Source organism: Nerophis lumbriciformis, linkage group LG09 (genome assembly GCF_033978685.3).
Source record: "Nerophis lumbriciformis linkage group LG09, RoL_Nlum_v2.1, whole genome shotgun sequence".
Classification (NCBI taxonomy): Eukaryota; Metazoa; Chordata; class Actinopteri; order Syngnathiformes; family Syngnathidae; genus Nerophis; species Nerophis lumbriciformis.
Genome location: NC_084556.2, coordinates 53,706,611 through 53,729,368, shown reverse-complemented (window position 1 = coordinate 53,729,368; position 22,758 = coordinate 53,706,611). Strand labels below are relative to the sequence as shown.

The 22,758-nt window shown below is 40.7% G+C and overlaps 1 protein-coding gene across 1 annotated transcript in view; it reads right to left on the bottom strand.

Annotated features, from left to right (window-relative positions):
• The window catches only part of fat3b (FAT atypical cadherin 3b), a 305,444-nt gene that overhangs the window by 280,611 nt on the left and 2,075 nt on the right, over positions 1–22,758 (bottom strand). Inside the window, exons 2-4 of the mRNA XM_061961744.2 lie at positions 12,704–15,684; positions 12,486–12,620; positions 9,949–10,141 (exon numbers count right to left, since the gene is read on the bottom strand). Coding sequence (XP_061817728.1) covers positions 9,949–10,141; positions 12,486–12,620; positions 12,704–15,661 — 3,286 coding nt within the window. The 5' untranslated portion in view covers positions 15,662–15,684. The remainder of the gene's footprint in view (positions 1–9,948; positions 10,142–12,485; positions 12,621–12,703; positions 15,685–22,758) is intronic.

The window sequence follows — 22,758 nt, the reverse complement described above, 5'->3', positions numbered from 1 at the left end:
AATTTGATTGATTGATTGAAACTTTTTTTAGTAGATTGCACAGTACAGTACATATTCCGTACAATTGACCACTAAATGGTAACACCCCAATAAGGTTTTCAACACGTTAATCAATTCATGGTAAAACTAATGTAATATAATATAATATATTGTACCGTCCAGAAGGAGACTCACAAACCAACACTCCTTTTAACTTTTATTGCCAATTTTATGCTAACAACAGGCCCAATTACAACACGTATTTCTCCCGTGGTCCGTGTACGTCGCGGCTTTTTGTTTTTTGTTTGGAATAGAAAATGAAAACACACTAGCTTAGATGCAAACATACAATGTATAGGCCAATGACATGCTACTGATTAGCATTAGCGATTTTACATGGCACTTTCAACACCTCAAAATTTGTGAATAAAACTATGTTACAACCAAACAGTAAAAAGTACAATACTTACAATCAATTTGAAAGCCAGAACGAACAAGTAGAGCAGAAAAAACATTGGAATGTGTTTGCTCGCCCTAACCAAAACAATCCTCAGGGTTAATGTAATTGATACACCGCGGCAAAATATTACCCGCCACACCTTAAAGATTAGGGGGTTTTACCTAAATACAAACTAATGCAATATTATGTATTCTAGCATCCAGAGGAAGACTCACACAGTCCAACACTTCGAAATTTGTTAGTAAAAATGTGTTAAATTAGTTTTTTTTAGCTTTTATTGCCAATCTTATGCTATCAACTGTCATGTCTGTGTGATCATGTTTTGTTTAGTTATTGGACTCTTTAGTTTCTGGCTTTTCACTCCCTTGTCTTGTTTCCATGATTACCCATTAGTTTCACCTGTTCCACGTTTGGACTCATTGTGCACTCTTGTTTGTCACCATAGCAACCCATTAGTTTTCACCTGTTTCACGTTTTGAGTCACGCACCTGTTTTCGTTAATCATGTCTGTAGTATTTAAGTTCATTGTTTTCAGTTTGTCTTGCTGGTGACATCCCCACATTTATGCTCTGCACATTTCTGACACTTTTTTCATGTCCATCGTTCACGCTGCTCCTTTTTGTCCATGCCAAGTAAGTTTTATTTATTAATGCCACAGTTAGTGTTTTTTTTGTTGTTCATAGTTTCTGCCTTTGTGCAAGTATTTGTTTTCATAGCCAAGTTGTTTCTCCGCCACTGTGCGCGCTTTTCGTTTGTACTTTTTTTGATAAGTTTAAATAAATATGTTCTCACATTCCCGTCTCGCCCGAGCCAACTTTCCGTTCCCTTCTAGAAAAACTAAACCCCAGGACCAAGTCATGACAATCAACAGGCCCAATTCCAACATGTATTTATTCCGTGGTCTATGTACGTCGTGGCCATTCGTTTTTCGTTGGGAATAAAAATACAATTTTACATAAAAATCAATTTCTCCTGTTTTTTAGTTTCCATCGATCCATCCATCTTCTTCCGCTTATCCGAGGTCGGGTCGCGGGGGCAGCAGCCTAAGCAGGGAAGCCCGGACTTCCCTCTCCCCAGCCACTTCGTCCAGCTCCTCCCGGGGGATCCCGAGGCGTTCCCAGGCCAGCCGGGAGACAAAGTCTTCCCAACGTGTCCTGGGTCTTCCTCGTGGCCTCCTACCGGTCGGACATGCCCTAAACACCTCCTTAGGGAGGCGCTCGGGTGGCATCCTGACCAGATGCCCGAACCACCTCATCTGGCTCCTCTCGATGTGGAGGAGCAGCGGCTTTACTTTGAGCTCCTCCCGGATGACAGAGCTTCTCACCCTATCTCTAAGGGAGAGCCCCGCCACCCGGCGGAGGAAACTCATTTCGGCCGCTTGTACCCGTGATCTTGTCCTTTCGGTCATAACCCAAAGCTCATGACCATAGGTGAGGATGGGAACGTAGATCGACCGGTAAATTGAGAGCTTTGCCTTCCGGCTCAGCTCCTTCTTCACCACAACGGATCGATACAGCGTCCGCATTACTGAAGACGCCGCACCGATCCGCCTGTCGATCTCACGATCCACTCTTCCCTCACTCGTGAACAAGACTCCGAGGTACTTGAACTCCTCCACTTGGGGCAAGATCTCCTCCCCAACCCGGAGATGGCACTCCACCCTTTTCCGGGCGAGAACCATGGACTCGGACTTGGAGGTGCTGATTCTCATCCCAGTCGCTTCACACTCAGCTGCGAACCGATCCAGTGAGAGCTGAAGATCCTGGCCAGATGAAGCCATCAGGACCAAATCATCTGCAAAAAGCAGAGACCTAATCCTGCAGCCACCAAACCGGATCCCCTCAACGCCTTGACTGCGCCTAGAAATTCTGTCCATAAAAGTTATGAACAGAATCGGTGACAAAGGGCAGCCTTGGCGGAGTCCAACCCTCACCGGAAACGTGTCCGACTTACTGCCGGCAATGCGAACCAAGCTCTGACACTGATCATACAGGGAGCGGACCGCCACAATCAGACAGTCCGAAACCCCATACTCTCTGAGCACTCCCCACAGGACTTCCCGAGGGACACGGTCGAATGCCTTCTCCAAGTCCACAAAGCACATGTAGACTGGTTGGGCAAACTCCCATGCACCCTCAAGGACCCTGCCGAGAGTATAGAGCTGGTCCACAGTTCCACGACCAGGACGAAAACCACACTGTTCCTCCTGAATCCGAGGTTCGACTATCCGGCGTAGCTTCCTCTCCAGTACACCTGAATAGACCTTACCGGGAAGGCTGAGGAGTGTGATCCCACGATCGTTAGAACACACCCTCCGGTTCCCCTTTTTAAAGAGAGGAACCACCACCCCGGTCTGCCAATCCAGAGGTACTGCCCCCGATGTCCACGCGATGCTGCAGAGTCTTGTCAACCAAGACAGCCCTACAGCATCCAGAGCCTTAAGGAACTCCGGGCGGATCTCATCCACCCCCGGGGCCTTGCCACCGAGGAGCTTTTTAACTACCTCAGCAACCTCAGCCCCAGAAATAGGAGAGCCCACCACAGATTCCCCAGGCACTGCTTCCTCATAGGAAGACGTGTTGGTGGGATTGAGGAGGTCTTCGAAGTATTCCCTCCACCGATCCACAACTTCCGCAGTCGAGGTCAGCAGAACACCATCCGCACCATACACGGTGTTGGTAGTGCACTGCTTCCCCTTCCTGAGGCGGCGGATGGTGGTCCAGAATCGCTTCGAAGCCGTCCGGAAGTCGTTTTCCATCCATTTGATCAATTCATGATCAAACTAATGTAATATAATATAATGTATTGTAGCGTCCAGAAGGAGACTCACAAACCAACACTCCTTTTAGCTTTTATTGCCAATTTTATGCTAACAACAGGCCCAATTACAACACGTATTTCTTCCGTGGTCCGGCCATTTGTTTTTCGTTTGGAATAGAAAATAAAAACACACTAGCTTAGATGCAAATATAGAATGTATAGGCCAATGACATGCTACTGATTAGCATTAGCAATTTTACATGGCACTTTCAACACCTCGAAATTTGTGAATAAAAACTATGTTACAACCAAACAGCTGGTGCGTAAAAACTACAATACTTACAATCAATATGAAAGCCAGAACTGCAACCCACCGTGGCAAAATATTAGCCGCAACACCCTACAAATAACGGGTTTTTTTTTTACTTAAAAACAATTTGATTGATTGATTGAAACTTTTATTAGTAGATTGCACAGTACAGTACATATTCCGTACAATTGACCACTAAATGGTAACACCCCAATAAGGTTTTCAACACGTTAATCAATTCATGGTAAAACTAATGTAATATAATATAATATATTGTACCGTCCAGAAGGAGACTCACAAACCAACACTCCTTTTAGCTTTTATTGCCAATTTTATGCTAACAACAGGCCCAATTACAACACGTATTTCTTCCGTGGTCCGTGAACGTCGCGGCCATTTGTTTTTCGTTTGGAATAGAAAATAAAAACACACTAGCTTAGATGCAAATATAGAATGTATAGGCCAATGACATGCTACTGATTAGCATTAGCGATTTTACATGGCACTTTAAACACCTCAAAATTTGTGAATAAAACTATGTTACAACCAAACAGTAAAAAGTACAATACTTACAATCAATTTGAAAGCCAGAACGAACAAGTAGAGCAGGAAAAACATTGGAATGTGTTTGCTCGCCCTAACCAAAACAATCCTCAGGGTTAATGTAATTGATACACCGCGGCAAAATATTACCCGCCACACCTTAAAGATTAGGGGGTTTTACCTAAATACAAACTAATGCAATATAATGTATTGTAGCGTCAAAAGGAAGACTCACACAGTCCAACACTTCGAAATTTGTTAGTAAAAATGTGTTAAATTATTTTTTTTTAGCTTTTATTGCCAATCTTATGCTATCAACTGTCATGTCTGTGTGATCATGTTTTGTTTTAGTCATGTTTTGTTTAGTTATTGGACTCTTTAGTTTCTGGCTTTTCACTCCCTTGTCTTGTTTCCATGATTACCCCATTAGTTTCACCTGTTCCACGTTTGGACTCATTGTGCACTCTTGTTTGTCACCATAGCAACCCATTAGTTTTCACCTGTCACGTCACGCACCTGTTTCACGTTTTGAGTCACGCACCTGTTTTCGTTAACCATGTCTGTAGTATTTAAGTTCATTGTTTTCAGTTTGTCTTGCTGGTGACATCCCCACATTTATGCTCTGCACATTTCTGACACTTTTTTCATGTCCATCGTTCACGCTGCTCCTTTTTGTCCATGCCAAGTAAGTTTTGTTTATTAATGCCACAGTTAGTGTTTTTTTTGTTGTTCATAGTTTCTGCCTTTGTGCAAGTATTTGTTTTCATAGCCAAGTTGTTTCTCCGCCACTGTGCGCGCTTTTCGTTTGTACTTTTTTTGGATAAATTTAAATAAATATGTTCTCACATTCCCGTCTCGCCCGAGCCAACTTTCCGTTCCCTTCTAGAAAAACTAAACCCCAGGACCAAGTCATGACAATCAACAGGCCCAATTCAATGTATTTATTCCGTGGTCTGTGTACGTCGCGGCCATTCGTTTTTCGTTGGGAATAGAAATACAATTTTACATAAAAATCAATTTCTCCTGTTTTTTAGTTTCATAATAAAAAAACTGAAAACGGATCGTAGGTTTGAGTAATTAAAATGAGCAAAATTGCTAGCATAAGAACGTTAGCCTGCTAACGTTAGTATGACGACTTAGGAAAAGTCAGTGTACGTCTAAGATGGCGCCATGTATCAAAATGATGTTTGGTTTATATGAATCAAACGAGCAAAAAATCTAGCATGCTAACGTTAGCCGGCTAAAATAGGAGAAGTTAGCATACGTCTCAGATGGTGCCCAGTATCAAAATCCATGATTTTTATCTTTAAAACGTACACAATTAGCTAAAAAGCTAGCATAAAACATTTGCATACTAACGTTAGCTTGATATAAAAAGAATAGTATACTTGCAAAATGGAGACATGTCTCAAAACCCTCGAAATGAGCCTAAATGCTAGCATACAATGTTAACATGCTAATGTAAGCGTGATAACTTCGGAAGATTTAGCGTACTTCTACGATGGCGCCAACTATCAAAAGCAATAATTTTTCGGTTTGAGTAACAAAAATTTGCAATCTTGCTAGCATAAAACGTTAGCATGCTAACATTTTATAGTCCAAACTTTTCCATTTTAAATTTTCAGACTCGTTAAGAAATAAACACATTCTCATTCTCCGCCAACACGGTGTGTTCAAGACCATGGGAAAAATGAACATCGTAACACACACTTTAACACTATTCCACATTTTGCAGCTTCGAGTCACTTTCACCTCACTCTCTCGGCTTCCATCTGCTCCAACGTCTCACTCTTCCTTTGTGCTCGCTTCTAGAAGCAGCGGTTCATCCTCAGTGTTTTCAGCTTCAAAAATATAAGGTTGTGAATCCCCATTTGTCCAAAAATTATCGTCTTCACTGTCATGGTTAGAAAATACACTCGTGTTTGTTTTCGGATGTAAGAACACACATTTGTTGCCAGAAATCGGTAGTGCGCTGCTATGGAAACGGAAATAAATGCGCAGAGGAAATTAGTTCCGGAAATGATTAAAATTACCAAAATAGGGTAAATATTGTACATATTACATATTGTTCTGAAGGTGTCTTGTTGCTACATTATATATACACTTGCAGTGTGTATATTGTACATATTACATATTGTTATGAAGGTGTCTGTTACTACATTATATATATACTTGCAGTGTGTATATTGTACATATTACATATTGTTATGAAGGTGTCTGTTACTACATTATATACATACTTGCAGTGTGTATATAAAACATATTACATATTGTTATGAAGGTGTCTGTTACTATATTATATATATACTTGCAGTGTGTATATTGTACATATTACATATTGTTATGAAGGTGTCTGTTACTACATTATATATATACTTGCAGTGTGTATATTGTACATATTACATATTGTTATGAAGGTGTCAGTTACTACATTATATATATATCCACTTGCAGTGTGTATATTGTACATATTACATATTGTTATGAAGGTGTCTGTTACTACATTATATATATCCACTTGCAGTGTGTATATTGTACATATTACATATTGTTATGAAGGTGTCTGTTACTACATTATATATATACACTTGCAGTGTGTATATTGTACATATTACATATTGTTATGAAGGTGTCAATTACTACATTATATATATACTTGCAGTGTGTATATTGTACATATTACATATTGTTATCAAGGTGTCAGTTACTACATTATATATATATCCACTTGCAGTGTGTATATTGTACATATTACATATTGTTATGAAGGTGTCAGTTACTACATTATATATATCCACTTGCAGTGTGTATATTGTACATATTACATATTGTTATGAAGGTGTCAGTTACTACATTATATATATCCACTTACAGTGTGTATATTGTACATATTACATATTGTTATGAAGGTGTCTGTTACTACATTATATATATCCACTTGCAGTGTGTATATTGTACATATTACATATTGTTATGAAGGTGTCTGTTACTACATTATATATATATACACTTGCAGTGTGTATATTGTACATATTACATATTGTTATGAAGGTGTCAGTTACTACATTATATATATATCCACTTGCAGTGTGTATGTTGTACATATTACATATTGTTATGAAGGTGTCAGTTACTACATTATATATATCCACTTGCAGTGTGTATATTGTACATATTACATATTGTTATGAAGGTCTCTGTTACTACATTATATATATCCACTTACAGTGTGTATATTGTACATATTACATATTGTTATGAAGGTGTCAGTTACTACATTATATATATCCACTTGCAGTGTGTATATTGTACATATTACATATTGTTATGAAGGTGTCTGTTACTACATTATATACATACTTGCAGTGTGTATATTGTACATATTACATATTGTTATGAAGGTGTCTGTTACTATATTATATATATACTTGCAGTGTGTATATTGTACATATTACATATTGTTATGAAGGTCTCTGTTACTACATTATATATATCCACTTACAGTGTGTATATTGTACATATTACATATTGTTATGAAGGTGTCTGTTACTACATTATATATATACACTTGCAGTGTGTATATTGTACATATTACATATTGTTATGAAGGTGTCTGTTACTACATTATATATATACTTGCAGTGTGTATATTGTACATATTACATATTGTTATGAAGGTGTCAGTTACTACATTATATATATCCACTTGCAGTGTGTATATTGTACATATTACATATTGTTATGAAGGTGTCTGTTACTACATTATATATACGTATACTTGCAGTGTGTATATTGTACATATTACATATTGTTATGAAGGTGTCTGTTACTACATTATATATACGTATACTTGCAGTGTGTATATTGTACATATTACATATTGTTATGAAGGTGTCTGTTACTACTTTATATATACGTATACTTGCAGTGTGTATATTGTACATATTACATATTTTTATGAAGGTGTCAGTTGCTACATTATATATATCCACTTGCAGTGTGTATATTGTACATATTACATATTGTTATGAAGGTCTCTGTTACTACATTATATATATCCACTTACAGTGTGTATATTGTACATATTACATATTGTTATGAAGGTGTCTGTTACTACATTATATATATACACTTGCAGTGTGTATATTGTACATATTACATATTGTTATGAAGGTCTCTGTTACTACATTATATATATCCACTTACAGTGTGTATATTGTACATATTACATATTGTTATGAAGGTGTCAGTTACTACATTATATATATCCACTTGCAGTGTGTATATTGTACATATTACATATTGTTATGAAGGTGTCTGTTACTACATTATATATATCCACTTGCAGTGTGTATATTGTACATATTACATATTGTTATGAAGGTGTCAGTTACTACATTATATATATCCACTTGCAGTGTGTATATTGTACATATTACATATTGTTATGAAGGTGTCAGTTACTACATTATATATATCCACTTGCAGTGTGTATATTGTACATATTACATATTGTTATGAAGGTGTCTGTTACTACATTATATATATATCCACTTGCAGTGTGTATATTGTACATATTACATATTGTTATGAAGGTGTCTGTTACTACATTATATATACGGATACTTGCAGTGTGTATATTGTACATATTACATATTGTTATGAAGGTCTCTGTTACTACATTATATATATCCACTTACAGTGTGTATATTGTACATATTACATATTGTTATGAAGGTGTCTGTTACTACATTATATATATACTTGCAGTGTGTATATTGTACATATTACATATTGTTGTGAAGGTGTCTGTTACTACATTTTATATATACGTATACTTGCAGTGTGTATATTGTACATATTACATATTGTTATGAAGGTGTCTGTTACTACATTATATACATACTTGCAGTGTGTATATTGTACATATTACATATTGTTATGAAGGTGTCAGTTACTACATTATATATATCCACTTGCAGTGTGTATATTGTACATATTACATATTGTTATGAAGGTGTCTGTTACTACATTATATATATACTTGCAGTGTGTATATTGTACATATTACATATTGTTATGAAGGTGTCTGTTACTATATTATATATATACTTGCAGTGTGTATATTGTACATATTACATATTGTTATGAAGGTGTCTGTTACTACATTATATATATACTTGCAGTGTGTATATTGTACATATTACATATTGTTATGAAGGTGTCAGTTACTACATTATATATATATATCCACTTGCAGTGTGTATATTGTACATATTACATATTGTTTTGAAGGTGTCTGTTACTACATTATATATATACACTTGCAGTGTGTATATTGTACATATTACATATTGTTATGAAGGTGTCTGTTACTACATTATATATATACACTTGCAGTGTGTATATTGTACATATTACATATTGTTATGAAGGTGTCTGTTACTACATTATATATATACTTGCAGTGTGTATATTGTACATATTACATATTGTTATGAAGGTGTCTGTTACTACATTGTATGTATACTTTTAGCTTAGCAGTTAGCATGGCTTTTCGTGTCCTCCAATGAGCACGTTTCATGGTTGCAGATTTGCGGGGCCCAGCCAGAGTGTGTCATCAACATGCATTAAAATAAAAAATCTCCATGGTCTGCCAGATGCAAATCATTTCTATCGTATATTGTCTGTCGCACGTCGCTGACACAGACCCACTCAAACAGCCCGAGTCTCACACAGACCAATAAATCACGCGGCGCTTCTCCTCTCAGAAATCTCCAAGCCCAATTGGACTCTAATAAGTGTCCAATTTCAAATAAATGGACATATTCTCTGGCCGGCACATAACTTATTGGCTTTTCATTGCAAAACTAATTGTGTGGGAAAAAGGCCGCACCTGTGTCCTCGTCGATGGTGAAGGCGCCCAGGCCGCTGATGGAGTACTTCAAGGCGCCGTCCCTCCCTCTGTCGTCATCCTTGGCGTGGAGCGCCAGGACGCTGGTGCCCGCTCGAGAGTTCTCCTTCACCGAGCCTCTCGCGGCAAAGTCGGGGAAGTACGGCGCGTACAAATTCTCGTTGACGTCCACCAGCTGGAACAGAGAGAGGACGTGAATGGTGAAGTGATTGCAGAGAGAAACACTAATCACTTCACACGCTGGAACCTCCGTTTACAAACCCCTCTATTTGCAAACGTTTCAGTTTACAAACCTTTAGACCGCGCCTAACATGCCTCTGCGTCCGAACCAGGTCTCGGTGTCCGACCCTTTCATTCATTCATTTATTTTGTGTGCTGCTGGAAGCCTTAGGACGTTGTTGTTTTGATGACATCACTATGAAGGTGTCTGTTACTACATTATATATATACTTGCAGTGTGTATATTGTACTTATTACATATTGTTATGAAGGTGTCTGTTACTACATTATATATATACTTGCAGTGTGTATATTGTACATATTACATATTGTTATGAAGGTGTCTGTTACTACATTATATATATACTTGCAGTGTGTATATTGTACATATTACTTATTGTTATGAAGGTGTCTGTATATTGTTATGAAGGTGTCTGTTACTACATTATATATAAACTTGCAGTGTGTATATTGTACATATTACATATTGTTATGAAGGTGTATTTTACTACATTATATATAAACTTGCAGTGTGTATATTGTACATATTACATATTGTTATGAAGGTGTCAGTTACTACATTATATATATACTTGCAGTGTGTATATTGTACATATTACATATTGTTATGAAGGTGTCTGTTACTACATTATATACAGGTAAAAGCCAGTAAATTAGAATATTTTGAAAAACTTGATTTATTTCAGTAATTGCATTCAAAAGGTGTAACTTGTACATTATATTTATTCATTGCACACAGACTGATGCATTCAAATGTTTATTTCATTTAATTTTGATGATTTGAAGTGGCAACAAATGAAAATCCAAAATTCCGTGTGTCACAAAATTAGAATATTACTTAAGGCTAATACAAAAAAGGGATTTTTAGAAATGTTGGCCAACTGAAAAGTATGAAAATGAAAAATATGAGCATGTACAATACTCAATACTTGGTTGGAGCTCCTTTTGCCTCAATTACTGCGTTAATGCGGCGTGGCATGGAGTCGATGAGTTTCTGGCACTGCTCAGGTGTTATGAGAGCCCAGGTTGCTCTGATAGTGGCCTTCAACTCTTCTGCGTTTTTGGGTCTGGCATTCTGCATCTTCCTTTTCACAATACCCCACAGATTTTCTATGGGGCTAAGGTCAGGGGAGTTGGCGGGCCAATTTAGAACAGAAATACCATGGTCCGTAAACCAGGCACGGGTAGATTTTGCGCTGTGTGCAGGCGCCAAGTCCTGTTGGAACTTGAAATCTCCATCTCCATAGAGCAGGTCAGCAGCAGGAAGCATGAAGTGCTCTAAAACTTGCTGGTAGACGGCTGCGTTGACCCTGGATCTCAGGAAACAGAGTGGACCGACACCAGCAGATGACATGGCACCCCAAACCATCACTGATGGTGGAAACTTTACACTAGACTTCAGGCAACGTGGATCCTGTGCCTCTCCTGTCTTCCTCCAGACTCTGGGACCTCGATTTCCAAAGGAAATGCAAAATTTGCATGGTTGGGTGATGGTTTGGGGTGCCTGGTTTACGGACCATGGTATTTCTGTTCTAAATTGGCCCGCCAACTCCCCTGACCTTAGCCCCATAGAAAATCTGTGGGGTATTGTGAAAAGGAAGATGCAGAATGCCAGACCCAAAAACGCAGAAGAGTTGAAGGCCACTATCAGAGCAACCTGGGCTCTCATAACACCTGAGCAGTGCCAGAAACTCATCGACTACATGCCACGCCGCATTAACGCAGTAATTGAGGCAAAAGGAGCTCCAACCAAGTATTGAGTATTGTACATGCTCATATTTTTCATTTTCATACTTTTCAGTTGGCCAACATTTCTAAAAATCCCTTTTTTGTATTAGCCTTAAGTAATATTCTAATTTTGTGACACACGGAATTTTGGATTTTCATTTGTTGCCACTTCAAATCATCAAAATTAAATGAAATAAACATTTGAATGCATCAGTCTGTGTGCAATGAATAAATATAATGTACAAGTTGCACCTTTTGAATGCAATTACTGAAATAAATCAAGTTTTTCAAAATATTCTAATTTACTGGCTTTTACCTGTGTATATATATACACACACACACACACACACACACACACACACACACACACATTCTAGTTTTATTAAAGTGTGCATTCTTTTACTAAAATAGGGACTTTTGTCAAGTTTGGAAACAAATATTGATGTTTCTTATGGGGATGCTTATGCTTCACTACACAAACTTTTAGCTTTATGAACCATGTGCAAGAACCGTTGGAGAGGTTCCACTGTATTGGCGTCAAGAATACATACCTCCACCTCCACATACGTCTGACTGCTGCGTGTGGGCTTTCCCCTGTCCTCGGCCAGCAAGGTGAGGTTAAAAAACTGTTGCTTCTCAAAGTCCAGCTCCTTCCTGATCCTCAACACTCCACTCAGAGCGTCTATCTGCGCACAGTCCCACACAGACCAAAACAAGGCGCGTTAAGGAGATGTACGACACATGACTAATTAGGCAAAAGATCACTGACCTCAAAAGTGCCGTTGAAATCATTGGACAAGGAGTATTTGACGAGTCCTCCAGGGCCGACGTCTGGGTCCTTGGCCTGCACCCATGTAACAACAGCACCCGGAGGAAGGTCTTCCGGGACTCGAGCGCTGTAAGTGCTCGGGATGAAGGACGGCGCACAATCGTTGACGTCCTCCACTATTATGTTCAAAGTAGTCACGGACGACCTCCGGTTGCCTCTTTCGGCCTTGTCTCTGGCCTCAATCTTCAACGTGAACGTCGGGAAACTCTCCCTGTCCAAGCTGCTGGCGACAAAAACGCTCCCCGTCTCGCTGTCGATGCCGAACTGAGGCACGCTGGTCAGCAAAATGTAGGATAGCTGCGCGTTTTGACCTGTGTCTCTGTCAAATGCAGTGACGGCGATGACCTCTGAACCCACGGGAGCGTTTTCAGCGACGAGGGTCGAGAAGGCGTCCTGGGTAAACTCTGGGTCGTTGTCGTTGGCGTCCTCCACGATAACGGTCAGGAGCCTCCAGTTCGACATCTGGGGGATGCCCAGGTCATAGATTGTGATGTTGAGGAAGTAGCGGTCGGTTCGCTCGCGGTCCAGCGGCTGTAGGACAGTCAGCAAGCCGTCGTCCATGTTGATAGTCAGACAGTTTTCTTTGTCTCTGTTCGATATGGAAAAGAGAATGCGGCCGTTGTAGCCCACGTCGTCGTCCCGTGCCCTCACCTGGAAAACACTAGCTCCGGGCGCGAGGTCCTCCCTAACCAGAATACTTGTCGGCAAGGCCTCAAACTGCGGAGCCTGTTTGTTCGTAGAAAATATGTCTGGACTTCTCTCGTCCTGTGTTGCTTGTGCCATAGCCGAAGCCTTCGACAGCATTTTCTCCGCCATTATCTGGGCCACCTGGGTGTCCTTACAGTTAAGTCCCCTTGGTGGCACCGAGCCCCTCCCTACGGATACGTTCGCAAACATCGGATCGGAGAACAACTCCCCGTCCGTGGCGACTATTTTCAAGTTGAACATCCCGCTTTTTAAATTGGCCGCTGATAACGACCGCTTCAGTGACAAAGCGCCAGACTCTGCGTTCAAGTTGAAGTAGCCCAACTCGTTTCCTGAGACCAATTTGTACCTCACCATACCCAGCTCGTCCATGTCCACGGCCGACAGCGTGACAATGGTCTGGCTGACGGGGAACTCTCGACCTATCATTCCTCTGCATGAAACGCTTTCAAAGACAGGCGGGTTGTCGTTTATATTCATTAAACGAACCGTTACGTTGACTTCACTCTCTCTTCTGTAAGGCGAACCCCAGTCTGAGGCCCGTACCGCAAACTTATAAATGTCCCCTGTCGACTCAAAGTCCAGGTCTCGTGTGATCCTCACCTCCCCCGTGCTCTGGTTTATGGTGAAAGGTAGCCACCGCGGGCCGCTGATTGTGTGAGTGATGTAGCCATTCTCTCCTTTGTCATCATCCACAGCGGACACAACCAGAACAACAGTGCCGACAGCTAAGCTTTCATTGATGGATATGTCATAAAACGGCCGGCTGAACACCGGAGAGTTATCATTAGCATCCTCGACTGTGATTCGGACCTTTGCTCTCAGCTGGCTGACAGCGTCGAGCACTTCCATCTCCATGAAAATCTGTGATATCCTTGTCAGATGCCTGGAGGTCATAATAACGCCAGTTAACGGATTTATATCAAAGTACATTAGTTCTGAGAGGCTGCTAAAGCTGTAATTGACGCTCGCGGGAGGAGGGGAGATTTTCACCACCTCTACAAAAGTCCCTAGGGGAGCAATTTCACTCAGCACCACTTCATAAACGTCTTTCTCAAAACTCTTTAATACGGGTTCTGGCTTTGCAAGCAGCAACTGAACCACTTGAGTGTTGGAAAACTTTGGAGGGGCGCCTCTGTCTTTAGCCTGAAAGGTTAGGTTGCAACCATACGGGTATTTGTCCCAGTCCACTTGTTCTGGGGTTCTAACCCAGTACTCATTCCCCAGAGGCGATCGTTCAATCACAAACTGCTCAAGCGGATCGCCATCAATAATGGACACCCAGTCTATGTACCCGCCGACCCCCTCATCTTTATCTTCCACCGTCACTTTGGCAACAACCGGGTTCTTATCAGACCAGGGCGGAACGACGACAAGCGCCCTGAGAACAGGTGCGAACTCATTGAGCTGCACGACGGTTACGACAAGTCTGGCGGTGCTGCTGATGCCGTTGTTGCCGTAGAGCTTCATGCCTCTGTCCACCACCTGCACCTCCAGCTCAAAGCGCTCTTGCTTATCAATCCTGGGCTGGCCTGTCAGTGTGACGACGCCGCTGGTCGGGTGCACGGCAAAGAGTGCCACTTTATTCTTGAAGAAGTAGTAAAACTCCCCGTTCGAGCCCACGTCGGCATCCGTGGCTGTCACGCGGCCGACGCTGGCACCCAGCGGGGCGCTCTCGGACACCACAAAGGAATAGGAGGTCGGGGAGAAGAGTGGTCGCAGGTCATTAGTGTCCAGGACTTTTATATAAACGGTACTTAACGCCTCCATGCCTCTCTGGGCGGATGCCTTGACCGTCAGCGTGTAGTTGTCTTGCACCTCCCGGTTCAAAGTGGCGCCGCTGTTTGTGCGAATGCGGAGGAAACAGAAATCTCCCATCGCGAACTCCTCTGCCTGGAAGATGCCCTCGCCGTCCCCAGATTCAATGGAAAACCGGACGTCGAAAGACCGGGGCGGCAGCCCCAGAGCGACCCCCATCTTGGTCTCGCTCCTGGCGTAGGTTCTTGCCGCAGAGTTCTCAAAGACGGAGGCGTTGTAGGCGGGCGAGGTGAAGAGCAGCAGGCCCTGTCCGGCCCTCGCCTCGGGCGACGACTGGCCACGGAGCGGAAGGATGCGGGGCACGGCGAGGAGAAAGCAAACATGGTGTAGAAGGCGAGGAAGAGAGCGCATAATTCCCCTCAGATGAGGCTTCATGGCTCTTACATCACGCAGGCGCCCTGTAAGAGGAAAGAGACTGGCTGAGAATCTGCTGGTTAAAAACGTGACAAAGAACTGTAGCAGTCAAGACTCTAGGCTGCGCCTATTACTACCGGGACGTGGGACAGAATATTCAGGTCTGCACTAGTGCCTGTTTCATAGAAACTGTCGGAGGCAGATATTTACATATATCCGAATTTAAGTTGTACTTCTTCCATTTCTTTGTCATATTTGAAAACAGCTCGTCTTTTCCACTTCTTCTCTTGATGCTCTGTCAGCAAGCAAACTGTGTGTGTTAACCTTGAGTTCTTTGGAATGTATTATGGCTAGGGAGACGTTGTGCTTTTGTTATGGCTAGTGAGGGGGAAGAAAAGAGAGGTTTTTGGCGTTGGGAAAAAAGACCATTTTGGGTGTGCGGGATAGAAGGTTCGAGGGTTAGACTGGTCTCAATCAAAATGTATATTGTCAAAGCTTTGAGAATATATACAACAAAATACCTATTCTGTCTCTGGTGGTTTTTCAACTCAGCTTTAAGTGTCGGAAAGAACTTGGGAGCGAATTGTGACTTGAATTCCCTGGGAGGAACAACTGGTCCAAAACGCAACAAAACCCAGAAGGCAACATTGAACAAAATGATCAGCACATTGTTACTAGTTGCAATAAGATATGACAAACAACAGCAGGTTTTTTTTTATTATCGATATCTTTTTTTTGTTTTTTGTTTTTTATTAAATCAACATAAAAAACACAAGATACACTTACAATTAGTGCACCAACCCAAAAAACCTCCCTCCCCCATTTACACTCATTCACACAAAAGGGTTGTTTCCTTCTGTTATTAATATTGTGGTTCCTACATTATATATCAATATATATCAATACAGTCTGCAAGGGATACAGTCATATTTCATTGTTTGTTGCATTTTTGTTGTGTTTCGCTTGATTGTAAAATATGTCGATGGAGAGGGGGTGTGACGTTCAAATGTTGTCAATATTCAGTGTTTTATCCTTCATAGTTAATATTGTAAATCCCACATTCTTTATTTTCATGTACATTCTGGGTGTCTCATTCAGTAAAATTCCATTCCGTTTTTTTAAGGCGGTCTGTCATAAAGTTTTTAGCATTCAATCAGACATTATTGTGAGGTTTTGAATTAGTGTTCCTAAAAATAGATATACCGGCCCCCAGACACATTTTTTTTCTCTAAAATTTGGCCCCCCGAGGCAAAATAATTGCCTAGGCCTTGTCATGTCTGTGTAATCATGTTTTGTTTTAAGTCATGTTTTGTTTAGTTATAGGACTCTTTAGTTTCTGTCTTTTCACTCCCTTGTCTTGTTTCCATGATTACCCTATTAGTTTCACCTGTTCCACGTTTGGACTCATTGTGCACTATTGTTTGTCACCATAGCAACCATTAGTTTTCACCTGTCACGTCACGCACCTGTTTCACGTTTTGAGCCACGCACCTGCTTTCACTAATCATGTCCATAGTATTTAAGTTCATTCATTTTCTGTTGTTCGTCCTGACGACCTCACACCACATTTATGCTCTGTCCATTTTTTCATGTCCATGTTCACGCTGCTCCTTTTTTGTCCATGCCAAGTAAGTTTTCTTTATTCAAGCCATAGTTTGCAAGTTTTGTTTAATTGTTCATAGTTTATTCTCCGCCACTGTGCGCGCTTTTTGTTTGATCTTTTTTTTGTATTTATAGTTAATAAATAAATCATGTACCTTCATTCCCGTCTCGCCCGTGCCAACTTTCCGTTGCATCCCGGAAAAGCAAACTCACAAGATCAAGACTTGACAGGCCTGAGCTAAGAAGCCCTGCGTCACACTTTTTAGAGGACAACAATAATGTTTTTTTTTACCTCACTCTCTGGAAGGGACAATTCTCAGTACACCAATCAACACACTGCAATGTATCTAGCCCCGTCCCTTTAGATACCTCAAAAGTAGAGAGGTCCGATAATATCGGCCGATAAATGCTTTAAAATGTAATATCGGAAATTGAAATCAGTTTCAAGAAGTTTTTTATTTTTTTAATTTTAATTTTATTTTTTTTATTAAATCAACATAAAAAAACACAAGATACACTTACAATTAGTGCACCAACCCAAAAAAAAACCTCCCTCCCCCATTTACACTCATTCACACAAAAGGGTTGTTTCCTTCTGTTATTAATATTGTGGTTCCTACATTATATATCAATATATATCAATACAGTCTGCAAGGGATACAGTCATATTTCATTGTTTGTTGCATTTTTGTTGTGTTTCGCTTGATTGTAAAATATGTCGATCGAGAGGGGGTGTGAAGTTCAAATGTTGTCAATATTCAGTGTTTTATCCTTCATAGTTAATATTGTAAATCCCACATTCTTTATTTTCATCTACATTCTGGGTGTCTCATTCAGTAAAATTCCATTCCGTTTTTTTAAGGCGGTCTGTCATAAAGTTTTTAGCATTCAATCAGACATTATTGTGAGGTTTTGAATTAGTGGTCCTAAAAATAGATATACCGGCCCCCAGACACATTTTTTTTCTCTAAATTTGGCCCCCCGATGCAAAATAATTGCCTAGGCCTTGTCATGTCTGTGTAATCATGTTTTGTTTTAAGTCATGTTTTTGTTTAGTTATAGGACTCTTTAGTTTCTGTCTTTTCACTCCCTTGTCTTGTTTCCATGATTACCCCATTAGTTTCACCTGTTCCACGTTTGGACTCATTGTGCACTATTGTTTGTCACCATTAGTTTTCACCTGTCACGTCACGCACCTGTTTCACGTTTTGAGCCACGCACCTGCTTTCACTAATCATGTCCATAGTATTTAAGTTCATTCATTTTCTGTTGTTCGTCCTGACGACCTCACACCACATTTATGCTCTGTCCATTTTTTCATGTCCATGTTCACGCTGCTCCTTTTTTGTCCATGCCAAGTAAGTTTTCTTTATTCAAGCCATAGTTTGCAAGTTTTGTTTAATTGTTCATAGTTTATTCTCCGCCACTGTGCGCGCTTTTTGTTTGATCTTTTTTTTTGTATTTATAGTTAATAAATAAATCATGTACCTTCATTCCCGTCTCGCCCGTGCCAACTTTCCGTTGCATCCCGGAAAAGCAAACTCACAAGATCAAGACTTGACAGGCCTGAGCTAAGAAGCCCTGCGTCACACTTTTTAGAGGACAACAATAATGGGTTTTTTTTACCTCACTCTCTGGAAGGGACAATTCTCAGTACACCAATCAACACACTGCAATGTATCTAGCCCCGTCCCTTTAGATACCTCAAATGTAGAGATGCCCGATAATATCGGCCGATAAATGCTTTAAAATGTAATATCGGAAATTATCAGTATCGTTTTTTTTTTATTATCGGTATCATTTTTTTATTTTTATTTTTTATTTTTTTTTATTAAATCAACATAAAAAACACAAGATACACTTACAATTAGTGCACCAACCCAAAAAACCTCCCTCCCCCATTTACACTCATTCACACAAAAGGGTTGTTTCCTTCTGTTATTAATATTCTGGTTACTACATTATATATCAATATATATCAATACAGTCTGCAAGGGATACAGTCATATTTCATTGTTTGTTGCATTTTTGTTGTGTTTCGCTTGATTGTAAAATATGTCGATGGAGAGGGGGTGTGAAGTTCAAATGTTGTCAATATTCAGTGTTTTATCCTTCATAGTTAATATTGTAAATCCCACATTCTTTATTTTCATCTACATTCTGGGTGTCTCATTCAGTAAAATTCCATTCCGTTTTTTTAAGGCGGTCTGTCATAAAGTTTTGAGCATTCAATCAGACATTATTGTGAGGTTTTGAATTAGTGTTCCTAAAAATAGATATACCGGCCCCCAGACACATTTTTTTTCTCTAAATTTGGCCCCCCGAGGCAAAATAATTGCCTAGGCCTTGTCATGTCTGTGTAATCATGTTTTGTTTTAAGTCATGTTTTGTTTAGTTATAGGACTCTTTAGTTTCTGTCTTTTCACTCCCTTGTCTTCTTTCCATGATTACCCCATTAGTTTCACCTGTTCCACGTTTGGACTCATTGTGCACTATTGTTTGTCACCATAGCAACCATTAGTTTTCACCTGTCACGTCACGCACCTGTTTCACGTTTTGAGCCACGCACCTGCTTTCACTAATCATGTCCATAGTATTTAAGTTCATTCATTTTCTGTTGTTCGTCCTGACGACCTCACACCACATTTATGCTCTGTCCATTTTTTCATGTCCATGTTCACGCTGCTCCTTTTTTGTCCATGCCAAGTAAGTTTTCTTTATTCAAGCCATAGTTTGCAAGTTTTGTTTAATTGTTCATAGTTTGTTCTCCGCCACTGTGCGCGCTTTTTGTTTGATCTTTTTTTTTGTATTTATAGTTAATAAATAAATCATGTACCTTCATTCCCGTCTCGCCCGTGCCAACTTTCCGTTGCATCCCGGAAAAGCAAACTCACAAGATCAAGACTTGACAGGCCTGAGCTAAGAAGCCCTGCGTCACACTTTTTAGAGGACAACAATAATGTTTTTTTTTTACCTCACACTCTAGAAGGGACAATTGTCAGTACACCAATCAACACACTGCAATGTATCTAGCCCCGTCCCTTTAGATACCTCAAAAGTAGAGATGTCCGATAATATCGGCCGATAAATGCTTTAAAATGTAATATCGGAAATTATCAGTATCGGGGTTTTTTTTATTATCGGTATCGTTTTTTTTTGTTTTTTTTTTTAATTAAATCAACATAAAAAACACAAGATACACTTACAATTAGTGCACCAACCCAAAAAACCTCCCTCCCCCATTTACACTCATTCACACAAAAGGCTTGTTTCCTTCTGTTATTAATATTGTGGTTCCTACATTATATATCAATATATATCAATACAGTCTGCAAGGGATACAGTCATATTTCATTGTTTGTTGCATTTTTGTTGTGTTTCGCTTGATTGTAAAATATGTCGATGGAGAGGGGGTGTGACGTTCAAATGTTGTCAATATTCAGTGTTTTATCCTTCATAGTTAATATTGTAAATCCCACATTCTTTATTTTCATCTACATTCTGGGTGTCTCATTCAGTAAAATTCCATTCTGTTTTTTTAAGGCGGTCTGTCATAAAGTTTTTAGCATTCAATCAGACATTATTGTGAGGTTTTGAATTAGTGTTCCTAAAAATAGATATACCGGCCCCCAGACACATTGTTTTCTCTAAAATTTGGCCCCCCGAGGCAAAATAATTGCCTAGGCCTTGTCATGTCTGTGTAATCATGTTTTGTTTTAAGTCATGTTTTGTTAGTTATAGGACTCTTTAGTTTCTGTCTTTTCACTCCCTTGTCTTGTTTCCATGATTACCCCATTAGTTTCACCTGTTCCACGTTTGGACTCATTGTGCACTCTTGTTTGTCACCATAGCAACCATTAGTTTTCACCTGTCACGTCACGCACCTGTTTCACTAATCATGTCCATAGTATTTAAGTTCATTCATTTTCTGTTGTTCGTCCTGACGACCTCACACCACATTTATGCTCTGTCCATTTTTTCATGTCCATGTTCACGCTGCTCCTTTTTTGTCCATGCCAAGTAAGTTTTCTTTATTCAAGCCATAGTTTGCAAGTTTTGTTTAATTGTTCATAGTTTATTCTCCGCCACTGTGCGCGCTTTTTGTTTGATCTTTTTTTTTGTATTTATAGTTAATAAATAAATCATGTACCTTCATTCCCGTCTCGCCCGTGCCAACTTTCCGTTGCATCCCGGAAAAGCAAACTCACAAGATCAAGACTTGACAGGCCTGAGCTAAGAAGCCCTGCGTCACACTTTTTAGAGGACAACAATAATGTTTTTTTTTTTACCTAACTCTCTGGAAGGGACAATTCTCAGTACACCAATCAACACACTGCAATGTATCTAGCCCCGTCCCTTTAGATACCTCAAAAGTAGAGATGTCCGATAATATCGGCCGATAAATGCTTCAACATCGGGGGCGGTACCACTGGATTGGCAGACCGGGGTGGTGGTTCCTCTCTTTAAGAAGGGGAACCGGAGGGTGTGTTCTAACTATCGTGGGATCACACTCCTCAGCCTTCCCGGTAAGGTCTATTCAGGTGTACTGGAGAGGAGGCTACGCCGGATAGTCGAACCTCGGATTCAGGAGGAACAGTGTGGTTTTCGTCCTGGTCGTGGAACTGTGGACCAGCTCTATACTCTCGGCAGGGTCCTTGAGGGTGCATGGGAGTTTGCCCAACCAGTCTACATGTGTTTTGTGGACTTGGAGAAGGCATTTGACCGTGTCCCTCGGGAAGTCCTGTGGGGAGTGCTCAGAGAGTATGGGGTATCAGACTGTCTGATTGTGGCAGTCCGCTCCCTGTATGATCAGTGTCAGAGCTTGGTCCGCATTGCCGGCAGTAAGTCGGACACGTTTCCAGTGAGGGTTGGACTCCGCCAAGGCTGCCCTTTGTCACCGATTCTGTTCATAACCTTTATGGACAGAATTTCTAGGCGCAGTCAAGGCGTTGAGGGGATCTGGTTTGGTGGCTGCAGGATTAGGTCTCTGCTTTTTGCAGATGATGTGGTCCTGATGGCTTCATCTGGCCAGGATCTTCAGCTCTCACTGGATCGGTTCGCAGCTGAGTGTGAAGCGACTGGGATGAGAATCAGCACCTCCAAGTCCGAGTCCATGGTTCTCGCCCGGAAAAGGGTGGAGTGCCATCTCCGGGTTGGGGAGGAGATCTTGCCCCAAGTGGAGGAGTTCAAGTACCTCGGAGTCTTGTTCACGAGTGAGGGAAGAGTGAATCGTGAGATCGACAGGCGGATCGGTGCGGCGTCTTCAGTAATGCGGACGCTGTATCGGTCCGTTGTGGTGAAGAAGGAGCTGAGCCGCAAGGCAAAGCTCTCAATTTAGCGGTCGATCTACGTTCCCATCCTCACCTATGGTCATGAGCTTTGGGTTATGACCGAAAGGACAAGATCACGGGTACAAGCGGCCGAAATGAGTTTCCTCCGCCGGGTGGCGGGTCTCTCCCTTAGAGATAGGGTGAGAAGCTCTGCCATCCGGGGGGAGCTCAAAGTAAAGCCGCTGC